This window comes from Antechinus flavipes, chromosome 2, assembly GCF_016432865.1.
Source record: "Antechinus flavipes isolate AdamAnt ecotype Samford, QLD, Australia chromosome 2, AdamAnt_v2, whole genome shotgun sequence".
Lineage (NCBI taxonomy): Eukaryota > Metazoa > Chordata > Mammalia > Dasyuromorphia > Dasyuridae > Antechinus > Antechinus flavipes.
Window position 1 is genome coordinate 564,806,068 of NC_067399.1, and position 25,213 is coordinate 564,831,280.

The 25,213-nt window shown below is 35.4% G+C and overlaps 1 protein-coding gene across 1 annotated transcript in view; it reads left to right on the forward strand.

Moving 5' to 3' along the window:
* AGBL1 (AGBL carboxypeptidase 1) overlaps positions 1–25,213 on the forward strand; it is a 1,144,955-nt gene that overhangs the window by 231,171 nt on the left and 888,571 nt on the right. Inside the window, exons 10-16 of the mRNA XM_051981064.1 lie at positions 120–236; positions 5,122–5,714; positions 10,880–10,963; positions 11,194–11,283; positions 13,853–14,001; positions 15,121–15,208; positions 21,793–21,934. Coding sequence (XP_051837024.1) covers positions 120–236; positions 5,122–5,714; positions 10,880–10,963; positions 11,194–11,283; positions 13,853–14,001; positions 15,121–15,208; positions 21,793–21,934 — 1,263 coding nt within the window. The remainder of the gene's footprint in view (positions 1–119; positions 237–5,121; positions 5,715–10,879; positions 10,964–11,193; positions 11,284–13,852; positions 14,002–15,120; positions 15,209–21,792; positions 21,935–25,213) is intronic.

Sequence of the window (25,213 nt, forward strand, 5' to 3'; positions counted from 1 at the left end):
AAATATAATCTTATAATTTATCATTACAGTTTTGCAATTGTTAAGAATAGTTAACTAGTTTGTATCACTACCTATACTGATGATTTCCTTGATTACACCGTTTGTATTCATTTTTAAAGGATGATGACTTAGAAACAGATTTGAAAAAGCTTACCTCAAAACCATTGGTTCACTGGACAGAAGAGGAGCTGAACCAGTATGAGGCAATGTGTCTTGAACTCTCCTATAATTTCCAGGCATGTATATGTCTGTGTTTGGGGTGGGGTGGAATGGGAGGAGCCTTACTCACTGTGCCATTGCATATCTGTGATATATCATACTAGAGAGAACACTGACGGTGTTCTGCCAAACAGAGGTTCCAGGTGGAGATTATCTATCATCATTAGCAATCTGTTTCTGGGATCCTTAGTATCTTATTAAGGTAAAGCCAGGTGGCAAATAGAAATTCTGGAAAGATCGATTTTAAATATTAGAAAGATTACAAATATGAAAGCCCTTCTCAATATGGGGAATAGAAACAGACTCCCACAATCCCTAAAGTTACTGGCAATGCAACTGATAAAGTATAGGGGGTGGGGTCTTAATTCTATAAATAAAATGAGAACAGTGAAACAGTCATTCAACTTTTTGGGGGGAGTCCGTTTATCTATTTGTTCTGGAAAACTCTTGTGAGACCATCGTCTATAATACATGTCAACAGTCCCAGCATTTTACAGGTTCATCTGTGAAATACCATCATGATTATTGATCTCTACCCCTGCAGAGTTGGTCACAATGCTAGGAACTGGTCTGACTGAAATTTTTCTTTTTTTTTTTTTTTTTTTTATTTTATTTTTTTTTCCCCTTCTCTCTTTTTTTTAATTTTTTTTATTTTTATTTTTTTTATTTAATAATTACATTATATTGACACTCATTTCTGTTCCGATTTTTTTTCCCCTCCCTCCCTCCACCCCCTCCCCTAGATGGCAAGCAGTCCTTTATATGTTGGATATGTTGCAGTATATCCTAGATACAATATATGTTTGCAGAACCGAACAGTTCTCTTGTTGCGTAGGGAGAATTGGATTCAGAAGGTATAAATAATCCGGGAAGAAAAACAAAAATGCAGATAGTTCACATTCGTTTCCCAGTGTTCTTTCTTTGGGTGTAGCTGCTTTTGTCCGTCATTTATCAATTGAAACTCAGGTCTCTTTGTCAAAGAAATCCACTTCCATCAAAATATGTCCTCATACAATATCGTTGTCGAAGTGTATAATGATCTCCTGGTTCTGCTCATTTCACTCAGCATCAGTTCATGCAGGTCTCTCCAAGCCTCTCTGTATTCATCCTGCTGGTCATTTCTTACAGAACAATAATATTCCATAACATTCATATACCACAATTTACCCAGCCATTCTCCAATTGATGGGCATCCATTCATTTTCCAGTTTCTAGCCACTACAAACAGGGCTGCTACAAACATTTTGGCACATACAGGTCCCTTTCCCTTCTTTAGTATTTCTTTGGGATATAAGCCCAATAGAAACACTGCTGGATCAAAGGATATGCACATTTTGATAATTTTTTGGGCATAATTCCAGATTGCTCTCCAGAATGGTTGGATTCGTTCACAACTCCACCAACAATGCATTAGTGTCCCAGTTTTCCCGCATCCCCTCCAACATTCATCATTATTTTTTCCTGTCATCTTAGCCAATCTGACAGGTGTGTAGTGGTATCTCAGAGTTGTCTTAATTTGCATTTCTCTGATCAATAATGATTTGGAACACTCTTTCATATGAGTGGTAATAGTTTCAATCTCATCCTCTGAAAATTGTCTGTTCATATCCTTTGACCATTTATCAATTGGAGAATGGCTTGATTTCTTATAAATTTGAGTCAGTTCTCTATATATTTTGGAAATGAGGCCTTTATCAGAACCTTTAACTGTGAAAATGTTTTCCCAGTTTGTTGCTTCCCTTCTAATCTTGTTTGCATTAGTTTTGTTTGTACAAAGGCTTTTTAATTTGATGTAATCGAAATTTTCTATTCTGTGATCAGTAATGGTCTCTAGTTCATCTTTGGTCACAAATTTCTTTCTCCTCCACAAGTCTGAGAGATAAACTATTCTATGTTCCTCTAATTTATTTATAATCTCGTTCTTTATGCCTAGGTCATAGACCCATTTTGATCTTATCTTGGTATATGGTGTTAAGTGTGGGTCCATGCCTAATTTCTGCCATACTAATTTCCAATTATCCCAGCAGTTTTTATCAAATAATGAATTCTTTTCCCAGAAGTTAGGGGCTTTGGGTTTGTCAAACACTAGATTGCTATAATTGACTATTCTGTCTTGTGAGCCTAGCCTTTTCCACTGATCCACTAATCTATTTCTTAGCCAATACCAAATGGTTTTGGTGACTGCTGCTTTATAATATAATTTTAGATCAGGTACAGCTAGGCCACCTTCATTTGATTTTTTTTTTTCATTAGTTCCCTTGAGATTCTCGACTTTTTATTGTTCCATATGAATTTTGTTGTTATTTTTTCTAGATCAATAAAATATTTTCTTGGAAGTCTGATTGGTATAGCACTAAATAAATAGATTAGTTTAGGGAGTATTGTCATCTTTATTATGTTCGCTCGGCCAATCCAAGAGCACTTAATATTTTTCCAATTATTTAAGTCTGACTTTATTTGTGTGGAGACTTTTTTATAATTTTGCTCATATAATTCCTGACTTTCCTTTGGTAGATAGATTCCCAAATATTTTATGGTATCAACAGTTATTCTGAATGGAATTTCTCTTTGTATCTCTTGCTGTTGGGTTTTGTTGGTGATGTATAAAAATGCTGAGGATTTATGGGGATTTATTTTGTAGCCAGCTACTTTGCTAAAATTATGAATTATTTCCAATAGCTTTTTGGTAGAATCTCTGGGGTTCTCTAGGTATACCATCATATCATCTGCAAAGAGTGATAGTTTGGTTTCCTCATTGCCTACTCTAATTCCTTTTATATCTTTCTCGACTCTTATTGCCGAGGCTAGTGTTTCTAATACGATATTAAATAATAATGGTGATAGTGGGCAACCTTGCTTCACTCCAGATCTTACTGGGAAAGGTTCCAGTTTTTCCCCATTGCATATGATGCTTACTGATGGTTTTAAATATATGCTCCTGACTATTTTAAGGAAAAGTCCATTTATTCCTATGCTCTCAAGTGTTTTTATTAGGAATGGATGTTGGATTTTATCAAATGCTTTTTCTGCATCTATTGAGATGATCATGTGGTTTTTGTTTGTTTGGTTATTGATATAGTCAATTATGCTAATAGTTTTCCTAATATTGAACCAGCCCTGCATTCCTGGTATAAATCCTACTTGGTCATAGTGTATTATCCTGGTGACAATTTTCTGTAATCTTTTTGCTAATATTTTATTTAAGATTTTAGCATCAATATTCATTAGGGAGATTGGTCTATAATTTTCTTTCTCTGTTTTCAGCCTACCTGGTTTAGGTATCAGTACCATATCTGTGTCATAAAAGGAGTTTGGTAGGACTCCTTCAATCCCTATTTTTTCAAATAGTTTATATAACATTGGAGTTAATTGTTCTTTAAATGTTTGGTAGAATTCACATGTAAATCCATCTGGTCCTGGGGATTTTTTCTTAGGGAGTTGATTGATAGTTTGTTCTATTTCTTTTTCTGAGATGGGACTGTTTAGGATATTTACTTCTTCCTCTGTTAGTTTGGGCCTGACTGAAATTTTTCCATCTCACTCTGAACATACTTTGGCTAGTACGTGAACTTTCTTCTGTTATCCACTCATTCCTGACTGCATGGAAGAATGTTTCCTACCCAAATATTTAAGCCATTTCCTGAAGTTATTACAGATTTTATGAAACTTTGTTTTAGATCTATTAACTACCACAGTCATCTATAACATCCCTAAGCACCATATACCTTTTCTCACAATGGCCACTAAAATATCAATATACTATGGGATATGGTTGGAACTGAAAAAAAATTAGGAATGAAGTAGGGGAGGCAGTGTGATATATGAAAGCAGTAATTTTTACCTGCCTTACTTAAGTCTATTTTCTCCTTAACTAAACATAAGAACATATAATTTTCTCCTGTTCTTAGATACAAATGATCCCTTAGATATTCCTGTTTTATTCATGAATTTAGTCCACAGCCTACAAATTAATTAAGTTCATTTCTGATGCTCAGGTTTCAACACATTTCATTTTTTAGCTCATTTGGCAGAGCATTAGAGTTATCTATTGAATGGTCAAAAGAAGAGCTGAAATAATATATATATATATATATATATATATATATATATATAAAACTAGGTTTTGTACCATTTTATTATTTGCCCAAAACTTTTCCAAGTTCTCTGCTATGTGTAATATCCTGAAGATGGTGGTATAGCTAATGAACTAAATTATTTTCCTTTGACATGTTTCCTTATCTGAAATTATGCAAAGGATCTGTGCGATCTGGCAACTTAAGGAAATCTCAGAATGCTGGTTATGGCGATGGTAGTAGTGGGGTTGGAAAAGAGCCTCCACTGTATCTTCTATATCTTGAGTTATGATTGAGGAACTTCCCTTATCACTAAAGACTACATTCATATATGACTTGCTAAAGAAGTTTTAAGCATTTAGCTTAAGCTAATTAAGCTAAAGCATTTAAAGATTAAATAAACTGTTCAGATTTGTGTAAATAGTACATGGGAGAGGGGATTTCAATTCAGGTCATTCCTCCCTTCTAAGGATACCTTATAGGTATCAGGAATATTATGTATCTATATGGTATTAATTATGTTTAATTAAATTGCTATTAATAAATTAAATGTATGTATGGACATATGTATGTTTGGTTGTCAATATGTTATGTATATGTGTGTATATATGCAAATATATAACAAATATAATCTGTTTTAAGAGCAGAGATTTTTTTCCCTTTTTAAAAAAATATTACTGATACTTATTAAAACATCTGACATATAGCATATGCTTAATGAATATATGTTGATTAACTTTGATTCTAAACTCAGTCTTCTATTTACTGACTTATGCTACCTTTATAATAGGGAATAATGACATAGACTCTTTTTTATTTAAATCTGAAGGAACTTGAGTCCAAGTCTGGAGAAGAGATGAGCTCTGAAGAGGACCTAGGAATCCATCAATGCACCTATTTTTGCCACATTCCCATCCAGACATCCTCTAAGAGGCATTGCCAAGAGAGGGATCGACGCCCCCAGGAGTTAGAAACAAGTGGCATAAATTCCCAGGACCCTCCTTTGAAACAGATAAAGATAATGAACTCTACTGGGAATCTATCTTATGAAGAAACTCCTGGTAAACTAGGTTCATGTTTATCATCAAATAATCAAGAAGAAGACTACTCTAGGAGGGAAGCACCCAATACCCACGCATCCTTCATAGAACCTCCTTGGGGTGCAGAAATGTATTCCTGTCCAAATAAGAATGCTTTTCTTTCCAGCTCCATCATGATTGATGAAACATCAGAAACTGTGTCTAAGTTTCTGGAGAGGCATCCCATGGATATTCCTTTCCATAATCCCTACATTTACATAGCCAAAGCTGAAGGAACCAAATCTGTGCCAGGCTTCAAGGTGTTAGCATTTCCAGATGTCTGGGGTCACCACTCACCACCCTTTGCCCAGTCCTTGTTAGAACGTAAATGTGGAATTCAAAGGTGATGCTACTTTTCTTCTTGTTACCTAGTTATTTTGGGATCTTCTGAATAAAATTCACATGCATCTATGGGTTAATATTCTTTTTTTGTAGTATGACTGTTTCTGATCAAGGGACAGAGTTAAGAAATCAGAAATAACACTGAAATCTTGGTTTAATTTCTCATTCATTTCAACATGTTGGGCTAATATCCAGATAACCATAATCAAATGGAGAATTTCTCTCCAGGCCCACCAAAGCATCTGTATAATGTTAATATTAGGAAGTGAGAACTTTCTTTTCTGACTTTGGGGAGAAGCATATAGTGATGTATAGACATGGTGATGATCATAGAAACAGCTCATTGAATAACTGAGCTCTTTTGAACACCTGATGATACAGCTAATTCTTTCTTACTATCTCTGGCTGGCTACATTGTCTGTCATAGAGATGGAGATAATGAATCATGTATATATAGAAGCTACTATGAAGTCTCCTGATAAGGAGGTATGGATTGGGTGGATTATAAAATAGTGACATTCAATCTAAAGATCATTTGCCATGGAATTATTGATAGAGAGCTAGAAAGGATCTTAGAGGATCTAAAAATTATATAATCTTGAAATTTGAGACTCAAAATGAACCATTGCAGCCATCTTGTCTGATCTCCATACAAAAGAAATCCCCAGGTTAACATATTTAACAAATGGTTATCTAATTTATCATCTAATGTCTTCCCAAAGTTTTGCAAATGAAGAAACTGAGACTCCAGAGATCTTATAGAAAAAGAGATTCATATAGACTGACTGAAGTTTTATATAGACATAAAGTGGCAAGACCAGTATTTAAACCTCTAGTTGAGGACCATGCCTCATTTCACTGAAAAAAAAAAAATGAGATCCTCCACCAAGAACTTCCTATTGTTATTTCCTTCTCATCTCCTACTACTTTTATATCTCTTATCATTACTTAAATCTTTTATCTAGATCTCCCTTGAAAAAGTGACCTTTCATTTTGTCAAGGCAAAACACTTAATGTGAACAAGTTTTTCCATTGTGTCTCATCTCCAGTTGATTGCCCCTTTAGCATTCCAGGCCTTCACTTGTCACCATTTTTTGCCTAAGTGGTGCTTCCTCACTTCCTTCAATTGTACTTATTTCTCTCCTATCCTCAAAAACTTTCATTTGATCTCTCCATCCTCACTAGTCATTGTCCGATATCTCTTCTCCCTTTTATTGCTAAACTCCAAGAAAAGGCTGACTATAAGTAATGGTTCCATTTTTTTCCCTCTCACTTTCTTTTTAACTTGTTAGTTTGGCATCTGACCTTATCATTCAGCTAAAACTGATCTTTTCAAAGTTACCAATAATCTATTAATTGCCAAATCTAATGATCTCCCCCCATCCCCACTACAACTCTCATCCTTGCTGACTTCTCTGCCTACTTTGATAGTATTGATCACCCTCTTCTTCAAACTCCCTTCTCCCTAGGTTTCCATGACACTATTTTTCTCCTCCTTTTATTTCTATCTCTATCACCACTTATTCTCAGTCTCAGATGAATTTTCTTCCAGGTCATGCTAAAATAGCAGTGGGTATTCCGTAGGTCTCTGTCCTGAGTAGTTTTCTTTTCTCCATCTATTTTATATCACGATGAATTTATCAGCCTTCATATATTCCATTATCTTCTCTATGCTGATGATTCTTAGATAACTTAATCCAACTCTAACCTGACTCCTAATCTCTAGTTTTGCATCTTTAATTGTCTATTAGACATCTGAAATCAGATGTCTTTATAGCCATCAATTTAAAAGATGATTTCTCCCTGGAGGGAAAGCTATGGCAGTTAGAGACAGAATACTAAAAACCAAAGCTATCACTTTACCAACAAAGGTCTATATGGTCAAAGCTGTGGTCTTTCCACAGCTTTGTGATCACAATAGTACAACTATTGTGATAGTTGTACTATAAAGAAAGGTGAGTACCACAGAATCTATACTTTAGAATTGTGATATTAGATAAGACTTTCAAGAGTCTCTTGGACAGCAAGAAGATCAAGTCAGTCAATACTGAAAGATTAAGTCAGACTATTCAATGGAAGGTCAAATACTGAAATTGAAGCTTAAATACCTTGGCAACATGATGAGAAGACAGGACTAATTGGAAAAGACTCTGATGTTGGTAAAGACTGAAGGAAAAAGAAAAAAGGGGATGACAGAGGATGGCATGGATATATACTGTCATGGAAATAATGAACATGGACTTGGAAAGACTTTGATGGATGGTGGAGAAAGGAAAGGTTTGGTGTGCTATGGTCCATAGGGTTACCAAGAGTCAGATATGACTGAATGATTGAAAAACAAGAATAAACTGGATATCTCACAGAAATATTAGATTAAACATGGCCCAAACTGAACTAATTATATTCTCTTTCAAATTCTCTGCTTTTTTGAACATCCTTATTAATGTAGAAGCACCATTATCCCCCCACTCTCTCAAGATCACAGCCTAGGTGCCCTTTTTGATTTCTTACTGTTTTTCACCACCAACTCACTTCCCTATCCAATTTCTTGTCACATTCTATTGGTCTTTACTTCTAAAATATCTCTTATATAAATTTCCTTTTCTTTCTTGACCCTGTTACTCTTTTGGTGCAGACTTTCATCTTTTGGATTATTGCAATAACCTGTTTATTTCTGCTCCAAGTCTTTACCCATTCCAGTCCAACTTCCACTGAGCTAAGTGATTATCCAAAAGTACAGATCTGATCATGTCAACTTCCCTCCAATCCCCATTCAGTAAACTCCGGTAGCTCCTTATTACCTCCATCCCCATCAAATTATTTTAAAGAGGGAAACACTAGAAACATTATAAATTGTGATTGTATAGTTAGCATTCTGGTGTTTCATTGCTGGGAAATTTAACTTCTCCCCTGTATTTAAAATGTCTTAGCTAAAAGTATTCTTGTATGTGCATGAGGCAGGGAAATAGAGCCTCCCTAAACACTCAGTATATATCCATTGCAGCTGCCACTGCCAGGTTTTGCTTAACTTTTTTTCCCCTGAGTCACAGTTTTGAATGAGCTTTTTATGCCCAGTGGCATCATTTTCTGGTTTTATACTTCTAAATTAAAGTTTTTCACAGTGCATATTTCAGGACATTAAGTAATTGTTCCACAGACCTTTGAATGATAGACTCTTCAAAAGTTCAGGTGTTCATGAGATGAGTTACCTCTGATTTACACTGTTTCTGCTCTTTTTTCTTACCTCCTCCAACTCCATCACCATGGTATCCATAACCTCTCTGATCAGAGGAAGCATTTTGTTTACCTTATTGCTGCCTGTTGGATCTTGATCACAACTAACCCCCCCTTGTCCCTTAAGACTTCTGTCTTTGTCCAGTGGCAGTTGCTGTCGGAAAGGTTGATGAATATTTTTGTGGTGATCAGTCACCCACCAACCAAGATTTATCATGCACCTACTGTGATAGGGGTAGTAGGACATGAAAAGAATACTGAAGCGTGCACCCTATCCTCTTGAGCTTGTAGAGTAAAAAAAAAAAAAAAGACACATACACACAAAAACACAGGCACAGATAAAGGTAAATTGAAAGTTTAAGAGTGCAATGAGAAAAGCATAAACATATAGCTTTGTAGTTCAAAGGATGCCAAGATTACATTCATATTGGGAGATTAGGGAAAGCTTTATGAAAGAGATGACATTTAAGATAGGTCATTAAGAACAGGGAGGAATTAGATAAGCAGAGCTGGAAAGTAAAGCTCCAAGGTGAGAGGCAAAGGTATAAGCTAATGATGATTATGATGATGATGGCTGACATTTATAAAGCTCTTAAAGATTTGAAAATCCTTAATGTACATGATCTCATTGGATCCTTAAAACAACTCTCTGAGGCAGTAGCTATTGCCACTTCCATTTTACAGATGAGAACATTGAGGCTTGAAGAGTGTAAATGTCTCAGCTACAGTTACACTGTTAAAAAATGCCCAACTGGAATTTTGAGCCTCAATCACTCTGACTAGGCCCATGCTCTATATTGTACAAATAGTTCACTTTGACTGCAACATAAGATAAGAACTTTCATAGGAGATGTGACTGGAAAAGGATTAATCTTGTAGCCTTTTTTAATGCCAGATAAAGTAATTTGAACTGATTCTGTAAGCAGTAAGAAATCATGGAAGGTTTTTGAGCAAGGAAATGGGCTATGAGGCATGATTAAAAGTATGGTTTAGGAAATTTAATCTAGTAGCAACATATTAGCAAAATATGTGATGAACCAGAGGGAAATAGTTGTTGAAATTATTATAATAATTTAAGTAAGAAGGAAGAAAGCTAGATTTGGAGCCTTATAGTAGGAATGAGAAGAATGGAAAAGACATATTATACATTTAGAATTTCTTGTTTTCAGTAGTTAATTAGCTTTTTTGAGGGAAAAGTGAGTAAAGGGATGAGTCAGAGGTAACACTGAAGTTTCCAGCCTTGATGGCATCGAGGACATTAGTACTATGGACAGAAATAGAGAATTCCTGCAGGGACAGAATTTATGGGGGAAGGTAACGAGTTCAATTTAGACATATTGGTTTTTCTGGGAGATATAAAAATGTACATTTCCAGGATGTACTTGAAGGCTGTCTTGTCAATGAAACACAGCTCAAGAATAAAATAATGAGCTAATATCATATCTTTGTAGGAGATGAGAAGAGAAAGAAAGAAATTTCCTTTTAAAGATGGGGATCTTAACCATTGACTAATGCAGGATATTGAGTGTGTTGGATCATGTTTTTGATGCAGCCTTCTATACCTTAAGTTGGCTTTTATAGCTGTTTCATCACTATGGAAGAAATATAAGCAAGAACTTAGAAAAGATAATATTAAAATTACCTTGGACTGACAGATCTGGCCAGAAATAGGAGAAAGGTTTGTCTTTAGCTAAATTGACTGAGATTAAAATAAGGAAAACTTTCACATCAGAGCAGAACAAAAATAACAATAATTTGTAAATGAAAGTGAATATAGATATCTGAAGTCAGTGGAGTGGAGACCAGAATATTTCATTAACAGCTTTTCAGTTTCATCAGCAAAAAATGTTCTCAAGGATGAAGATTCCTAGGACACATCCTATTTCTACTTTTGGCTATAAACTCTGAATTTATGATTTTTTCTCCATTCAGGGCAAAAATAGTTGAAGATGTCCAGCGGTTCATCCAGCCAGACAAGGTGATTGGCAGAGTTGTCTTCAGTTTAGATGAGCCTTGGTAGGTAACTTATACATTGAAGGCACAGTGTTGTGACTTTTAATTTGATACACACACACACATACACACACACACACACACACAAATATATGAGAAATCTTACTTTAGGAACAATGAGCAATCTAAGCGAGGAGAAAATACTGATTACTGATCATGTAAATGGGTTCTTAGGATTAAAAATAAAAGCAGTAATGACATACATGTATATAAGCTATTTATTTTGCTTTCAGGTTCTTGGAATGCACTGATGCATCTGAATGCTTAAGATTCTTCTCTGGGTTTGAGTCAGGAAACCTGAGGAAGGCCATCCAAGTGAGACAGTGAGTAAATAGGAGTGGGAGGAGGGTCCAGCATGTAACAGCTTTGCTATTAAAGGTGGGGTGGGGGGTTGTCATGGATTTAGATTATAGATTAAGAGCAGCAAGTAACTTATTTTTACCCAAGAGTTAAGTGAGGACTTGGATACGAAATAATTTGCCCAGGATTATCTCAGAAACACAAAAATCCTAAATTCAAGAAAGATTGAATATGAAAGAGGAGTCCAAAATGGAATGAAGTCAAAAGGAGTCAAACTGTATTATCAAAGGAATAAATAGCTTTAGGATTAGGAGACCCAGTTTTGCAATTAATTTACAGTGAGATCTTAGTTAAGTAACTTTACTCCTGTGGGCCTTATTTTCCCTACCTACAAAATGAAGATGTTAGATTAAATGATCTATAAGAGTACTAAGATCTCTAGAAGTGTGTTACTCTAATAAATGTATTTCTTCCCATAAAGGTAAAGAGAACTAGTCATTATAGCCAACATTACTTGATACCTGGAAGTTTACTATAATGAACTCCAATGTGATTTAGTACTCTATACAATTTGAGTATTTGATAGGTCTCTTGCATTTTTAACCTTTCAGGATGCAATAGAACCTTTAGAGATCTTTTTGCACTGCCCAGGCTTAATAGGAGAGGATCCAGAGAATTTATATATAAGTCTGCCATTTTGGGAATTGGGAGTGGAACTTTCATTACTCAACTAGCAAGGGTGAGGACCTCATTTCAGCACCTCCCAAGGGATTAGAAATAACTTTTGGACCTGAAGCCACATATGGTACTACTAACTACTCTGTGTCACTGAATCCATCTGACAAACAGTTCCTCATTACCATTGATCACCTTTTCATTATATACCTCAACAATGATACTGTTTGAGGATGTATTCTGATGGAAGTGGATCTCTTCGATAAAGAGAGCTAATTCAGTTTCAATTGATCAAGGATAGATAGAAGCAGCTACACCCAAAGAAAGAACACTGGGAAATGAATATAAACTGCTTGCATTTTTGTTTTTCTTCCTGGATTATTTATACCTTCTGAATCCAATTCTCTCTTGCAACAAGAGAACTGTTCGGTTCTGCACACATATATTGTAGCTAGGATATACTGTAACCTATTTAACATGTAAAGGACTGCTTGCCATCTGGGGGAAAGGGTGGAATAAAGAAAGGAAAAAATCGGAACAGAAGTGAGTGCAAGGGATAATGCTGTAAAAAATGACAGAACATAGGTTCTGTCAATAAAAGTTATTAAAAAAATAAAACAAAACAATACATTGATCACCTTTGTAGGTGGTGTCAGATCTTTAACTTCAGTATCTGGTCACTGTATTTATCATCCCTTAAATGCTCTCTCTTCAAGCTGCAGCTCATGTGCCACCTCCTAAACAATACTTTTCCTTATATTCACTAGCTGTTAGCATCCCCTTTCCCAAATTACTTTGTAGTTACTTGGTAATATATTTTATATTGATTTATCAGTATAAATGTATATGGAATTACAATTCAAAAAACAAAGCCAGAGCTGCAATTCTCTCTTAATAATAATGGTACTTAATAATAACTCACATTTACACAATTCTTTAAAGTTTTTAAAGGACTTCAAGTCTTGTAAAGTAAGGAATATTAATATTATTCTTTGATCAAAAAGTTCAATGAGTTTACGTGATTTACCGATAGTTACAGCCCTTTCAAATGAAAGATACAGGATTCAAACTGAGATCCTTCTTGATCCTAAGCCCAAGTTGCTTTCCATCACCTGGAAAATATGAAGTTAGAGAATATTGACATAGACTGAAATATTATATTTCATGATCTGTGGCTCATATATTTTTCTTTTTTTATTGGTCACTCTATTTTTTCTTCCCTTTCCCCTACCTACTCTACATAAAAAAAAAAAAAGTTGGCATCTAGATATTTACTGTCATGTATCATGCACATGACTTTTAATTGGTTAATTTTTTGACAAGAACTAGGTGTTGATAAAAATGAAGCTTTGGATTTGTTCCTATAAACTGACTTTGCTCTCTTCCATGACTATAGACTTCCATTCTCATTTGAGACATTTGAACATACATAAAACAGTAGTATTGCCTTAGGGAGAGATTAGATAAGGACATAGATGGATCGGTACATTGTTCTTGCAAGAACAAGTCAAAGTACTGCCTAGATATTGGGTCAATAACATTCTTTGCACTAGATGGTAAAGTGGATAGAACTTTGGATTTGGAATAAATAAGACTTGATGTGAATCCTGCCTTGTACACTTACTATCCCTGTGATTTTTAGCAACTTATTTAATTTCTCTTAATCTTAGTTTCCTCAGGTGGTGTATCCTATGGCTTCTAAGGTCTCTCCTATTTCTAGATCAGTGATTCTATGAGTAGGAAATAGTAGAAGATAATTTTTTGCAGTTCAAATAAAAGAGATACTAGGGTTGTTAAATCAACTTTGAAGTTGACAAGGGTAAAACTATCTAGTCTGAGATTACCCCCTCCCCAAACAAGGCTGTGAGATCATGTTTCTTAGCTCATCAGCATAATATCCCATGTCTTGCTTTCCAGATTTGAGTATGATTTATTGATTAATGCTGATGTGAACTGTGCCCAGCACCAGCAGTGGTTCTACTTCAAGGTGAGCGGCATGAAGGCTGCTATGCCCTACCGCTTCAATGTCATCAATTGTGAGAAGGTCAACAGCCAGTTCAATTACGGTATGAGTTTTTTGAGAAAAGTTCACACCTATTGAATGAAATGACCAGTGTAGTTTTTTGTGTACTTAGACTGAAACTAAAATGTATATATCCTTGGTTTCAAAAGGGTTTAGATAAAGACCATCCAATTGGGTCAATACTTGGGTATCAAATTAGTGTCTGAGCTATGATGAACTGATTCTCTGAAAGGGAAACCAGGAAGCTCTGGTATTACCACAGACAGTCAGAATGCCCATGTAGGGGATAATGCCAGAACTTCCCCTATCTTTTTCTCTCCCTATCATTGTCAGGTAAGTAGACGGTTTCCATTCCCAGATCCAATAAACATAATGATAAAGGAAGTATGCCATGACATTGGTGAGCTACACAATCTTATTGGTGCCATCCTGTTAGGGAGTTGGAAAAACACAGAGGAAAGACAGATTCCCTTGAATAGAATAGAAAAGAGACAAAAGTTATGCTTGCAAAACCATATATTTTAACCCTTGTGGTAATGATTGTGATTTAACTGGAATCTCATATGTACATTGTCATCAGAGATTACTAGGACCATTTTCTTATATGACATATGTCATGTAACATGCTATAATACAGATTCTCATGTAGTATAGAATACACATTTACCCAAAATTCTGTTGACTTTCCTAATTCCAGACTAAATAAAAGAGATGTATTCTAGATGAAGTATAGTTCCTGAAGGATTCTAATGTATAGAAGTAACTTATTAAGTATACCAGTAACAAAAATAAAAATAATAACAATAAAAAATAGTAACTTTTACAGATGTTGATCCTTATAACTTGCATCATTCACTAGATAGCAAAAAAGTTATAGGGATCCAGTAAAGTTAAGGGAATAATTCAAGTCACCAAATGAATTATTATTGGAGCCAAATATATAATGTAGGGTTGTATCCTTTGAGAAGTTTTGTTTTTTGTTTTTTTTTTTAAATTTTAATATATTGCTATTGGGAGGGAGAGAAATAAACTATTTTGTTGAAACAGATGATGAAACCTGTGTGAAAAGAGAGAAGTATGGATATCAACTTTCTCTTCCTTTTTTTCCCTTCTGGGAAAAAAAAAAAGTCCTATCACCTGAACTTGCCTTTGTTTTGTGTAGGGATGCAGCCGACCATGTATTCAGTGAAGGAGGCTCTCCAGGGCAGGCCTCATTGGGTTCGGGTGGGCTATGATATCTGTTATTACAAGTAAGTGCATCATTAGTATACCTTTGGTTGCCCTTCCATTCCCTCCCCCATTCCCTCCCCCATTCCCTGCTTAACCATATTGATGCCCATAACCTTCAGCTGCCAATACTCATCTGCTAAATTTGCTGCAAATCATTCAAGACTACAAATCTCCTGTCATTGAGTGGAATAAATAGGCAAGATGTGTAGACATGGATTTTAAATAACATTAAGTATCTGGCATTTAGTAGGTGTTGAATAAACATTTGTTTATGGTTGATTGAGGAATGCTTTATTTTGATTTTAGTGTCACTTATTATTTTTGTACTTAAATTATATATCACCCTTGTTATCTTTTTTGTATCTTGCCAGTTTGTTGAGAAGGTGTTAAGCATTCATAAACAACTTTTTATAGTCTTTGATTCAATTAGATAGCATGAATTTTTGCAAAGTTTGTATTGAGCTAGACCACATGAATTGGAGTGATATTTTTTCCTAATCATTCAGTAGACTTTCACTATTGCTTATATAATTAGACAGAGGACACAGCACATACTTAAATTTTCTTACAATCTAAAAAGTCCTATGAAAATCAAACTAAATGGGAAATATAGATAGACAGAATAGACAGAAATATATTTTATCATTGCCTGTTTCTGATGGAGATACTGATTTCTTTTGGACTCTGAGGTCATGGACTAATGCTTATTTCATGGTTGGGTTAATGTAAATCAACCTTTCTTTTCCATTGTGGGCACAGAGACTAAAACAAAACAACAAACACAACCAATAAGGCTCTCTGGAAGTCAGACTGCAATTGGTGCCAAAGATTAAGTTTTAAACTTGACAACAGTATTTAGCTGGATAATCTAAGTAATGATATACATATGCATTGCTACAATTGATGGATACTTAAGACACTCTCCAGCATGTTTATTAAGTCTATAGACCCAACAAGAGGAGATGAACTTTGATAGAAACAGAAGGGTGAGGACATTGGTTGGCCAGTCACATTTATTAACTACGTGATTGTAGAATTGGTTATTAAGTACTTAAGGACAAGCCTGAATTAGTTAAAACCTTCAATAAGATGAATTGGTGAGGTATTAAGCTGGGGTGTTATTATTGTAATTTTTTATTTTATTTAATTATTGTGTAATACATCCCAGCAATTTTTTAAAAAGGACAGATGGAAATGCATTGAAATCATAACTACACACTTGTGTACTCCATTTTTTGACTCTTCTTTGAGTCACATTTAAGTGAAATGCTGTCATTGAATTATTTATAAAATAAACTAAATCATACCCTTTTTTTGTTTTCTCAAAACCATATCCAATATCCAATGACAATTTTTTCATAGTCCAAGTATCATGGTATTTCTAACAAATATGGGGTTACTGATATGGAGTATTCAGGTCAATTAAAGTAAAGTAGAAAACCTACCAGCTAATGTAAAATCAATACAAAATATAGGTATGTGATACTTCCACAGGAAGATTTTGAAATCTTGTATTTGAGCCTTAAAAAGTGAAGGATGACTTATGTTCTCCTGTGAAAACAACAATCAGGAAAAATCATCAGTGAAAATGATCTTTTGAAAAGTTCCTTTTTCCTCCACTTTAAGCCTACAACTAACAAAGAGCTTGGATTAACACTTTGCACCTTCATCCAATAACCTGTACCCTTGCCAGGAGGCTGTTCCTCTTGGAGTAGCTGCAAAAGGGGGAGGAGGCTCATGGGAATGTGGTTCTTGCAGTGGGGAGGAGGGAGAGGAAGCTCAATCTGGAACACAGGCCGCCTAAGGGATGCCAACATTAATAGCTTTTAATGTCATTAACAAGACAATTGTTCTGTGATTAAAGAGCAACTCAGGGGTAAGATGAAAACCATGAATGTGTAATGTAATTCATATTCATGTTCCAGACCTGAGATGAGTGGATACAATTGTAATATTGTAATATCATTTGTTTTACAATTATTCATTAAATTATGTTAACATATTTGCAATACTTGGCAATACTCTGATCTAATAAAAAGATTGATATGCTGATCTCTGTTCACCTGCAGATTAGTCCCATCTATTTAGGGATGAATGAATATGCCTGTTTCCCCTATTATATTTACTAAGGATAACTTTCCTAATTTTCTTTTTGAGTTTGCCCAAGAGGTTTTTTCTCCTTTCCAAGTTATTTTCCTCCTATAGCATTGCTTCTGGACAACATTTTATACTTTAAGTGACTGTTGCACCATGCCTTCTGACGCTTGGGTAATTTACTTGGATGATGCTGTTATCATCTCTGATCTAGAGCTCCACTGTACAAATATGCTTGCCTCATAAAAAAAGGTATTTTTTTCAGTGTGTCATTTGCTTCCAGTGCTTCCCTGTGCAAATACAAAAGATGGAAGCGGGAAGGAAGTTCTGAGTTTCTTTCCTTATGTATCACCTTCCAAGTTGTGAATGGGGACTTGGAAGAGGTCCCATCCCTTTTAGCTTGGAGAGGATGATCACTGTGAACTGTAAAAGACATTTGAAAGGAAAAACAATGAAAGGGATTTTTTGAGAGGAAGAATAGGAAAGGTCAAATCCATTCAATCTTACTGCTCAGAGAAGTAAGCATCGAACATTTTAGCCTTCACTTTCCACAAGTTTGCTTCTCCTACTGACATACATATAGACTCATCCCTTTTCATGTTCTCCCAGCTCTGATGTAAAGTCATTTCAGTGCTGAAGGACAGTGGGAGGGAAATGGTGTGCTGAGTGGTTATGTAATACACAATGGCTGATCTCTTCTGACATTTATCTTCACTCGTGAGGGGAGATAGAATAGCTCACTCATGAAGATGGATGTCATACAAGTATTCTGCCATCATGTATCCTTCTGATATATCTCAAGAGAGAGATTTTAAGTTATATATAATATTAGAAATACTGCTGCCAGAGGGAAGCTGAGTGGCTGCTATTCTGGTTTATTAGATCCTGTTAAGTGACATGATACACCTTGTTAAATGAAGTCATAGTCATTCTAAGATTATCTAATTCATCCTTATAACATTTGCTTATTTCATGCACATATTCACATGCACAAACACATGCAAATACATCTCAATAATTTTTTTAAAAAGGAAAGATGGCAAAGCATTAAAATCATCATAACTATATACTTGTGTACTCCATTACTTTGACTTTTTTAAACACATGACTGATTCAAAAGATGGAAAAACAAAAGGAAGCCTAGAGCTACACAAATTATTAGTTTGATTGATTCTAGGCCATCATTGATCAAAGCTGGCCCACATAAGCTGATGCAAATCCATCAACCGATATAATTTTCATAAATCTTTCCCATCTAAGGTGGTAAGAAAAGCTAATTTGATGGCATCAGTGATATGATGCATCATATCTGAGAGGTCATTTCACCCCCAGTCTATAAACAATCTCAAATAATTCCTTAGATTCTTTTTTATATACCACCTGATTTTTTTTCCATATTCTCAACACCCAAGTGCCTGTGCAAATTTGTCTGACTTTTTAATCAGGACACTATTGCTTCTTGGGACATACACAGAAGCTGCACAGAGCAGCTCAGTCATAATTTTAATGATTTGGACTGGTCAAAGACCTCTTTTAAGTTCACTTTTTGGAGAGTATAGATACTAAAATCATGAATTCTTACAATCCTTAGGGACCACAGTAGTTCTTGAAAGTAATATACACCTAAGAAGATTCTTCTGTACAAGAGTCCTTGTAATTGTCACCTAGCCTTCATTAGAAGGCCTCCAGAGAAATGGAAGTCATTCCCTTCTGTAGCAGTCCATTTGATTTTTTCTTTTGTTTCTAATATTTAGATGAATTTTACCTCTTTACATTTTCTACCCATGAGTTCCAATTCAGCCTCCTGATGCTAAACAAGGTCATTCTAATCTTTCTTTTTGTAGGTCAATTTTTTAAATACCTAAGACACTACCCCATCTTCTCCTGACCAGACAGACAACCCTAAAGCATGATTTGTGTTATCTCAGCATCCTTTTCACATGCTTAAATTTGTGAACGTTTTTCTGATAACATTGTGCCACCACTTGCTCAAAATACTTCAAAAATGCCCTTATCAAAGCAGAACAGAAGATTCTCACTACCCATGTTTTGTTTATCACTCATTTGTTTATACAGTCAAAGATGGCAATTGACTTTATGGGTTTTCATGATGCACTAATATTGTGCTTTGAACTCGGGGCTAATGAATCCTGTACTATTAATGTGTAAAAGGTCCATAACATGGGTATTAAACATTAGAGAAAACAACTTGTTCATATGGTCTCACCGTAGACTGAGCAAATATAATGGCAGGAAAACAAATGCATGAAGAGGAAGCTCTGGAGAGACTTTTAGAGCATATGAAAATGAAAAATTTTCCTAGAGGTTGATTTAGTTCCAGGATAGTTTCTGCTCACACTGCAGTCAGGATAAGCCCTCCCATGGTGAAGCCAGGAGTTTGTCTGGGGTTCAGCCAGAGTTTAAACCTGAGACTGAGTGTAATTGAAACTGCTTCAAGCAGCAACCCCAGGCTAAAATCAGCACTTAGTGGGGATTCTGTCTTTCCACAGAGACCCTGGAAAGTTGGCTTTTCATTGTTGCATGGGCTGCTGTGGGGCGCTGGTTCTGAATTTCCTACACCAAGAAATCTGACACTGAGCTCCTGATTTGTGTGGTGGAAAATATGTTAAGAATAGAAGATACCTGAGAGACAGCTGAGTTTAGTACAACTGTTTGTCAGCTCCAGCTGCTAGCCATGAATCAGAATATACAGACTTTGTCTCTGATGTTTATAGGTGAGGAGGAATAAGACAAAGGTGTACACAGTGGGAGTGGCTACTCCATAATCTGATTGGCTGCCACTGGCTCATTCTCCTCCAATGAACTATAAGCAATGCCAGAAGTTGTAATTGACTGGCAGCAGTTTCTCTGCTGGATGTAAAGTCTATGTATGTTAGAAATGGAATAATAATATATTTACAAGTCAATTCATAAAGGGAACCAAAAGTACAACATATGTAGCATGCTTGAGTTCAGAGCAACCATCTGGTTCCTTGTGTGCTTTCTAATAACTTAAGTATTAGCTTTTAGAAAGACTGCAAAACTTTGGGTTTATTTAGGAAAAGTAAAACCAATTAGGTATGAGGTTCCAGATGGCACAACGGGTGAACATACTCACTTTTAAAGTTTTCACTTGTGGGTCTCTGCCTGTGATCACAAGGGAAACAGAGACTGTTCGTTTGATATGAGGAAACAATACAAAATATTCACCCTGGGACTTACTCTGATGCAGTCTCATCCCTTTGCCAAAATAACCAGGGATTAACCAGGGATAGAGGTTAGTACTGGGATGCACCACAGCAAGTGAATTTTGAAAAAGCTACATTGATCTTTAAAAGTACTGTCTGTGCTGTCTGTCTCTAGCTTTAGACACTACAATTCAAAATAGTTAAAGTTTTTTGTTTGTTTTGTGTGTGTGTGTGTGTATGTGTGAAAGAGAGAGAGAGAAAGAGAGAAAGAAAGAGAGAGAGAGAGAGAGAGAGAGAGAGAGAGAGAGAGAGAGAGAAGAGAGAGAGAGAGAGAGAGAGAGAGAGAGAGAGAGAGAGAGAGAGAGAGAGAGAGAGAGAGAGGGTCTGGAAAATCAACTTTTTTCCTAAGAAATGACAAGAATAATTACACACTTTTCCTTTTCTACCTCCTCTTTCTTAGATAAAACCAAAAGTCCCAATGTAACATAAATAAATAATCCAATATTAAGCCTTAAAAGGCAGAATTGCATCTTTGATTGTCCTTGTATTTTAATATAGTTGAGCTAATGGCATTTGCGAGGAAATATTGCCCAATAGGCATAGTCAGTCTTTGAAGACTAGGTAAGGGACAAATAAGTTCATTGTCGGGGGAATATTGTTAAAAAAATCACTTCTGGCCATAATTGACTTTGATGCTGCTTTCTACAATATCAGAACTGGTTCCTCTTCTTTCACAAAGGAAAATGTTCACTACAGATCTTTTAGTGATTCTTTCTGGAAGTTGAATTACTCACAAATGAGAAGACAAATCTTCTAAACCCTCTTGAAGGATTGGGAGAAAAGCCTCCTTATATGGCTAGAAGGAAACTCTTTTCTTGGCTCTGCTTGTGAAACTCAGACTTTATCCTATAAATCTTCCTTGTAGAATAGGATTACTAGTCATCCATTACATTTCCTGTGGGCCAGTTTTCATATTAGTCAGTTAGATAACTATACAGTCTTCATTTTCAGATGCTCTTTGAGAGACCCATGATATTAAAAAAATATCATTTCAGGGATAGATGAACTAGCCTGGAAATTTGATTTGCTTTCTAGCCTCAGTTCTGATCTTAGACTTTTCCCATCTCAGGGCTTAATTTCCCACTTTTAAGTCCAACAGTGACTGATCCTATCATCCTCATGTTGTGATGGTAAAATACTTTCCCAGAGTGGTGCAAAGCATCCAAGCAATGTTCACTCATCTTAGCGCAGCCCAAGGACCTTATTGAGAGTTTTTCTTTTTTTTCTCAAACATTCATTCTTTTTCTTGTCTTTTCTTCCAGAAATAATTATCGTCAGAATTCAGCTGCTGCAGGAGCTCCTGGAAAGTGCCATTATACACTCACGTTTTCCATCACATTTCCTCATAATGAAGATGTTTGTTACCTGGCTTACCATTACCCATACACCTATACAGCTCTGATGGTAATACTCCCCCTTCCTCTTTTGTTATGCTAATGGAATTTACATAGTACTGAAATTATTGAGATGGAGATGTTTCTGTTACCATATTTAGACATAACACTGATATACCACATAAGAACAGATGATTCTCTATGACAAATACATGTTGTGGCATCTGAGGTTCAGTTACTTTATTTGGGAAAAAGAAAAACTGAATAGGGTGGGAAAATGTATTCTAAAAATGGTAAAAAAAATAACTCATATGTATCTATAATAGTATAAGATTTATAATTAGGATAACTGTGAAGGAGTATTAGTATATTCTCATTATTATTGTTAATAGTAATATTTATAGTTACACCTGTAAGTGATTGATATAAGGAACTCCTGATAAGAACATTCCCAGCCTTCCAATGCAGATCAGCAACTACTTGTAACATGAAGTCTGAGAGAGTGGAAAGTGTCCAGGGACGTTGAGAGGCTTAAGTGATTTGCCTGTAGTTCCACAGGCAAGGACTGAGATGCAAGTTCTTTTAACACTAAGACTAGCAGCCTTTCCACTATAGCAAGCTGTATGGTTTATTAAATTCTACTTTTACAGATGAGAAGACTCAGGGTCAAACCAGTTAAGAGGCTTTTCCAAGGTCACACATTTATTTGGTGCTCAGACCTTCATCTAGGCTTTTAGATTCCAAGCTTGATTTTCTTTGCATCATGACATGTAGGGCAGAATAACTGTAAATGAAACATAGAGTCCAACAGAGGGAGGCCTAGACAAAGAATTATTGCATCTGAGCTGTTTTCCTGAATCTACCACTGATGAGAAAGAAGCTTGAAGACAATTCCTGACCACTTAAAGCATATTGCTCTTTTTTCATCTGAAAAATAGGACTAATCATCTCTGCTTCCAGCTACATCCTAAATCTTTTGAGGATTAATAAGTATCTTCTAGAGAGTACTTTGATCTCCTGTGTTAAAGCAAAATGTCATTAGAATATTAATGATTATACATATATCATATATGTATATATTACAATCTAAAGGAATGAGTTTCTTATTTTGAAACTGATAAAAAGAAGAAAAAATAAGAAGTGACTTCTGTAATTAAAAAGTCATGCCTGCAGTATCTAACATACTATTAGCATTTAATAGTTGCTTAACAAATGTTTCTTGAACCAAGTTAGTGGAAATTAAGATATCCCCATATATGAGGAAGCAACCTCATTATTCACCTTCAACTTTTGTGTTGTGTGGTTCTGTGGAAAGAATACTGGTTCTAAAATTAAAGGACTTGTCTTCAAATTTTGCTTTTGTGATGTTATGCAAATCACCTTTTCTTCATGATCTTTGTTTTCTTCATCTTTAAGAAGTAGAAGATGGATTATCCCAATTATATTTGCATGAAGCATTTCCCATTAAATTACAACAGGCATTAAGATTGTATTAAAAATATCAGTGACAGTTTTTGTGCAATGAAATTATAATATAAAACATGTATTGATAATGTTTAAATTTGTGATCCCCCTTATGATCATTACTTCGAGATAACAAAATTTATAATTTCATTTAGTAGTTGTTTTGACCTCTACCTTCCTGAAATGTTGACTCTAACCATTCTCAAGCAGAGGGAAAGTAATTCACGGATTCAAAGATTCTGAGTGGGGAATCAATGAAATTGGGCATTAATATCTGTTCTGTTATCTCCTATGTGAAAGTTCATATTTGGAGGCTTAGTTTCCTCACCTATAAAATAAAGGGTTTGGATTGGATGATTTCCAAGTTTTTATAGCTGGACTAAATTTTCTGTAAAGTCTCTCATAGCTTTAACTTCCATGATGATCTGATTATAGGTATAATATTTTGGGCTCTTTTTTGGAATACATGCACAATGTTCATTACTTTGATCATTTCACATGATATAGAGTCTTGTACATTATTGAGATCCCAAATAGTATCAAATTAAACAATCTTAGACATGGAGGACATGGGTAGTAGAATTAGCCTTTAGAAATTGTGCAGTCTAATCCCATCTTTTTAGAGTTGTCCCAAGGATAGAAATTTTAAAGTAGAAACTGGATGGAATGTTGTAGATCAAATTCATGTTTTGAATAGGGATTGAAAAAGATGACCTCTGGCAATATTTTCAACTTTAATCATCCATGAAACAGAGTCCCAGATAAGTTAAGTTACTTATTTAAGAACACATGGGTAGTCAACAAGAGAAGTTGGGCTGAAAATTATCTTCCTTACTTCCAATAAAGTGATCTTTATAAGATTGGTTCATAAAGTTTTTGGTCTCAGGACTAAACTCTAAAAAAATGAATGAAGATCCCCAAAAGCTTTTGTTTATGTGCGTTTTATATATTGAAAAATACTATATTAGCCATTTAAAAATCAGTGTCCAATGAAAAAAATTGACATTGCAATAGGAGAAAAAGGGTTTCAAGGCGTCCCTAAGTATGCTTGGACCAACTTTTGAAAATTGTTCCTCTACATTATTATATCATGCTGCCTCAAAAATCAAGTAAGGTGATAAAAAGCTACCTTCCTTGCATGGACAAATTTCTCACGTTATTGTTTAATTTCTCCTAAGTGTTTCAGCTTGTCAGTTCAGTAGTCCATGGAATAACAGTTTAGACCCTTCAAAATCCCTTTTAATGAGTACCTGTAGTTACCATCTAATCTGTCTGATTAGATGGACATTTCCCAAATCTGAATTAGAGTGATCAGTCAGTCTCTTTTATCTATATCTCAAGTTCAGTAGATTCTATTTTGTGAAGAAATCCATTTTCTCACAGTCATTTTAATTCCATTCCCAAAGCCCCTTTGCTGCATTCATTTTTAGATCATCACAGATGTCTAAGAGGCTAACTTGGGGCCAAAAATCCCTCTGGTCACACCCCAACACTACTACCCTCACTAACTACTTAACCTGAGCCTCAGGGACCCAATTATCGACTCCCACCTCTGGGGAACATAGAGTGAACTCATTTTAAAAACTGACAAGTAGTTCAGAATCTACTTTTGTTATAAGGAGAGCAACCCAATCTGCAGGGGGAGGCCATAGCATGGGAACCAGGAAATCTCCACATTGTAGATTATGTGGAGAGACCTTGTTATTCTGAATCTCTGCAGCTCATCATTTTGGCACTTTAATTTAAGATGAATGGCTCTTGCAGACCAGAAAATATGGCAAGTGAGAAGGATGGGTCTGAGAAGATGAATCAAGAAAAGGGTGCATGCAATTGTTTATATGAAATAGGGCAAGAAATAAGATGAGTCTCTTCAAGGCAGATATGT